Source organism: Bicyclus anynana, chromosome 20 (assembly GCF_947172395.1).
Source record: "Bicyclus anynana chromosome 20, ilBicAnyn1.1, whole genome shotgun sequence".
NCBI lineage: Eukaryota > Metazoa > Arthropoda > Insecta > Lepidoptera > Nymphalidae > Bicyclus > Bicyclus anynana.
Window position 1 is genome coordinate 2238709 of NC_069102.1, and position 4731 is coordinate 2243439.

Genomic DNA, 4731 nt, shown 5'->3' on the forward strand with positions numbered 1-4731 from the left:
TCGCTGATTGTGCATCCACTTTTTAATGGGAGACCGATGTGAATACCCATGAAATAAGTTATCTAGATATTTTCGTCACATATACCTACTGCAAAAACGCTATGAATTCCATAAAAATAATCATTATAAATTATTAAAAATCCATACCAGATGGATGTATTTACAACACATTAAAATAATTTAATTTTGAAATATATGAATTCGAGTCGAAGCATTTTATACATTATTGTGATTATTATAGAAAAATATATTTAGTCACATCACTTTTAATGTGAAACATAATTTTAAATTTGTATGCTTGTTATTTTGTTTTACGATTTCTGACCCCAGCTTAGATTGTTAAAAAAAAAGTAATTAATATTTATTACAATTTTTTGTTAATTAAAGTTTGCTATATATTTGTTATTGTATTCTGTTATGTTACCATTAAGTACAGTAAAACTATTAAAGGAAATAAACCACATAATTAAGGCAACTGATCAATGAGCAGGAAATATAAATTACTGCATAATTATAAACTTAAATTTCTTTTTCATGATAATCCAGTTGTTGTTAGTTCAAATACTGAGGTATTTGTAATTTTAATTTTTAACTAATTTTTGCTTCAAACAGAGAAATTAGGCTTTACGCTAAACATAGGCAGAAAAAGAACACAAAACAGCTGCAAACAAAAAAAAATTAACATAAACATGGTAATCCCTATGTTTGTGTTTCAAACTACAGAAAGTCCATTTAACTCTGCATGTAGTGGTAAGTCGATAGACCAAGTGTGTTTGTGTGTATAAACTTCAGTTTTACACACTATATACTGTCTAAATTCTTGTCTGTATACCTTACCCATGCAAGACTAAACAGACTTCTTTAAGTAGATAAACAAGTTACCGATGAGCTTCACATTGAAAGTGAGGTGATCTCTTTGAGTCAGAGGCCAGGTATCGTTGCTGTGTGTATGTTTGTGTGTGTGTTTACATGAAATCGTCGTAATCGTCGTCGTAGTTGCCGTATGCGTCATATTGATTGAGGTGAGCCTGGAAATAATAATAAAAAAAAATGTATACAAGCAAGTAAAAACTCTCATTTGTCGTCAATAGCGATTGCGATTGGTACAAGCTAGCACAACTGTCAAAGCAAAGCTGAACTGGGTCCGCTAGTTTAAATATAAAGTAAAGTTCATTAGTCTAGTGGTTAGCCTTTGTATGGGTTGTTATTTTATTATTTTTTTAAAAGATTATTTGCCATACCTTTTTTTAATATAATAAAAGATTATTTTCATATTTTTTTTTAATATCCCCATTCCCATCCAACTAGTCGGGAAAGACTGTGCTAGGAGTGGGTACGATACGTGGGTACAACGCTCAATCGCCAACCATTAGTGAACAAGTGCGGAAAACGCCCAGGAAAGAAGATGGGGTAATGAGGTCTTGACTTTGTCAACGTCTTGTGGTTAAAGTGCTCACTTGGGTTACAAAATATTGAGCCTTTAATAGATAAGAGGGGATTTGATAAGACAAATATCTAAGCATTCCATGGATTCCAACATTGACATCTCACCTTGAGATTACATGGTTACATGTATGAGATATTATAGTGCCATGGGACGGTAGACCAACATGACCAATGAAAGATCAGGCGCAGGATCGACGGCTTAACGTGCTCCCGACGCACAAGGGTATACTAACAACGCCAACTTCCTAACTCCAGGAAAGACTGACCAGCCAGACCAGATTTTCCTTGTATAAAAAATCCCAATAACATATTTTTTTATTAGCCTGACCTGGGAATCTGGACTTAACCACTTAAACACAGAACCAATGAGGCAGTTAAATACTCTTTTAAAGAGCAAGGCCTTGGGATGGCCGATTAAAATGATAATTCTCTAATTTCCTAAAAAGTTTAGTCTAGTACTTACATTATCGCCTTCCACTTTTAATTTGGCCTTTCCTTTGCCCTTGTTGGGCTTCTTTGACTTTTCATTCTTTTCTGCCTTCTGTTTCTCAATGTAAAGGTTGTCCACTGTCAATTTTATCCTTTTTATGTCAGCAGATGCCACTGTCAAAAAAAAATGCAATGATTTACAGATAAATAAACTTAAGTCTAAACTGACTCAATAAATAATAATATGCTATACTAGTAAATTAAACATTTATTTGATACTCAATATAGCATAATTAAAAAAAAAAAAAAAAGATTGTCCAGAGGGCGCTATATTCAATTTAAATGTTGAAATCACAAACAATTTACTTACACAAATTAAAAATGATAAACTATATATAGATAAATAGTTTAAAAGATATACATATACACATAGTAACTTGTCAAAAAAAAATTATTAAATAAATAGAATGCAATCTTTGAAAACAAAAAATACTTGTAGGTAATTTTGAGTAAGTTCGAATTTGGTCTGGGGCATGCACCTCCAACTTTCATGTAAAAAAAACAAAATATCATGGGTCTCAAACAGTGAGGAAAACACATCGTGAGGAAACCTGCATACCAGAGAATTTTCTTAATTCTCTGCGTGTGTGAAGTCTGCCGATCCGCATTGGGCCAGTATGGTTGACTATTGGCCTAACCCCTCTCATTTAGAGAGGACTCGAGCTCAGCAGTGAGCAGAATATGGGTTGATAATGGCGATGATGATGAATTTTGAACTTACTTTGTAAAATAATATTTTTGACCAGTTCATCAACAAAGGCGGGGAACTCCTCCCTGTTCTTGTACAAGTTGATTTTAGTGCAGAGCAAGTCGGCAAACTCTGTGAACTCCTCCTTTGTGGTGGGGTTGAAGCCGTCCAGCTTGCCCGAACCACCACTCTCTATGCCTGGAAAAATATTCATGAAATACAGTGTAAGCTCCATGATTTTTATTTTTCATTTAAAAAAAAAAAATTCAGCGAATGGTCTGTTGGCATGACTCTGTCACTCAATTTAAAGACAAACTCGCTAAAACGGCGAAATCACATGGCTTTTATTGGTTTAGCTTGCTTTCCATATAATGATACACTTTATAGCGTTACACCCACTCTATAACAACAATTAACTAATAAAAAGGTAGAATTTAATTTGCTGAAATTAGTGAAAACCATGCAGCTCTCTATGTTTTTTTGTCGCTTTATTAGCCTAGCCCTAATAAACAAAATATTTTTTTTAAGAAATTTGTGATGATTCACGATAATAGTACATATTATGAACGTCATAAGGCAACTGTCACCTTACCCATGCTATCTGAAAAACATTAAGATATAAGCTAAAGTTATTACCAAATGTTTCCATGGCAAGCCTCAAATCAGACTCCTCCTGCAATTTCTGGCGCCGGAGCTTCTCTGCAGCCTTCTGTTCTGGCGTCAATTCCTCCTCCTTCTCAGCCGCTTGCTCTAGACGCTATAACATAAAACAAAAATCAAGTTAGTACAGTTGTAAAACACATTACAGTCCACATTCAACATTGCATTTAGGTAAAACTAGTAATAAGTTTTGTCTATTTATATTTTTTTAAATATATGTATATGTTTAAAACCTCCTTAGTGGTATCTTGCTTTGGATCATTAGGTCCTGGGTTATTATTTGGATTATTAAGTGGTGGGTTGTCATTAAGCCCAGAGTTTGGTTATGAAATATTGAGCTTTTTGTTCATCCATAAAATTCTCAGATGCAGTCTGAAAGTTATGGATTTAGTCATGTTTTTTTATTTTGTATAAGCAAGACGACAGATCCTTCGCTCACGAGCCAGACTGGTTACTGGCAGGCTGCGATCACACTGTGGTGTTAAGCTTCAAGCTAATATTAGCTTTTTATTAACATGCCGTTAACTTGACTTGACTTGATTGCTAACTCAAGAAGGCTCACAGTCATTCAGCGGGCGATAGATCGAGCTATGCTTGGGTTCGCGCTGGCCGACACTCACACATGCAAACTGTGTCGACGCATACATCATAGTTTCTCTGCGTGATCGAATGAAAGGATATCCGTAGAAGATTCAAAATCACCGACATAGCTCAGTCGCGAAGTTGAAGAGGGTTTCAGGGAGCCGCTGGTGTTTGGAAGTCTATACAAGAAGTCTTTGTCCAGCAGTGGATGTCCATCAACTAATATTGATGATGATTATGATGATGATGATGATGATGATGATAATGATGATAACATACCGTATGTATTGTTGTTATTTTACCTCAGCAAGGTAAACGCATAGCGAGACAATTTATGGTGACAGACTGACAGTTGTGTATATAGGTAAGTATATACTAATTCATATCTATTACTAGTTCCCGTTCCCGTAGGAATACGGGGATAATATATATCTTAGACCTTATACCTATAGCCTTCCTCGATAAATGGACTAACATTGAAAGAATTTTTAAATCGGACAGTAGTTCCTGAGATTAGCGCGTTCAAACAAACAAACTCTTCAGCTTTAAAAGTATAGATTTTTTAAACAATACACACACATGAGTAGCCCCAATAAGCCCCAAAGCCCCGTAAGCGTATAGCTTGTATTATACTCGTCGGTACTATATATACTACAAATAGATACTTAAATAATGTATATTTACACCCAGATACTGGAAAATACCCATGTTCATCACACAAATATTTTCCAGTTGTGGGAATCGAACCCACGCCCGTGGATACAGGAAGCAGACTGTCAACTTGACACTTGTAGCTTTAAACACACAGCCTTATATTCTAAACAAGTCAACGCTATCGTAAGCTAAGCACGAAGTCAGCAGCTTGT

The 4731-nt window shown here is 35.1% G+C and overlaps 1 protein-coding gene across 1 annotated transcript; it reads right to left on the reverse strand.

Annotated features, from left to right (window-relative positions):
- Nucleotides 1-816: 816 nt before the first annotated feature.
- On the reverse strand, nucleotides 817-3410 carry LOC128199219 (eukaryotic translation initiation factor 3 subunit J-like). Its single transcript, XM_052887745.1, has 4 exons — nucleotides 3260-3410; nucleotides 2657-2821; nucleotides 1910-2049; nucleotides 817-1028 (listed from the first exon to the last, which is right to left on the reverse strand). Exons 1-4 carry the CDS (start codon nucleotides 3270-3272, stop codon nucleotides 966-968), a joined length of 381 nt encoding a protein of 126 aa, XP_052743705.1. The 5' UTR covers nucleotides 3273-3410; the 3' UTR covers nucleotides 817-965.
- Between the last annotated feature and the right edge of the window lie 1321 nt (nucleotides 3411-4731).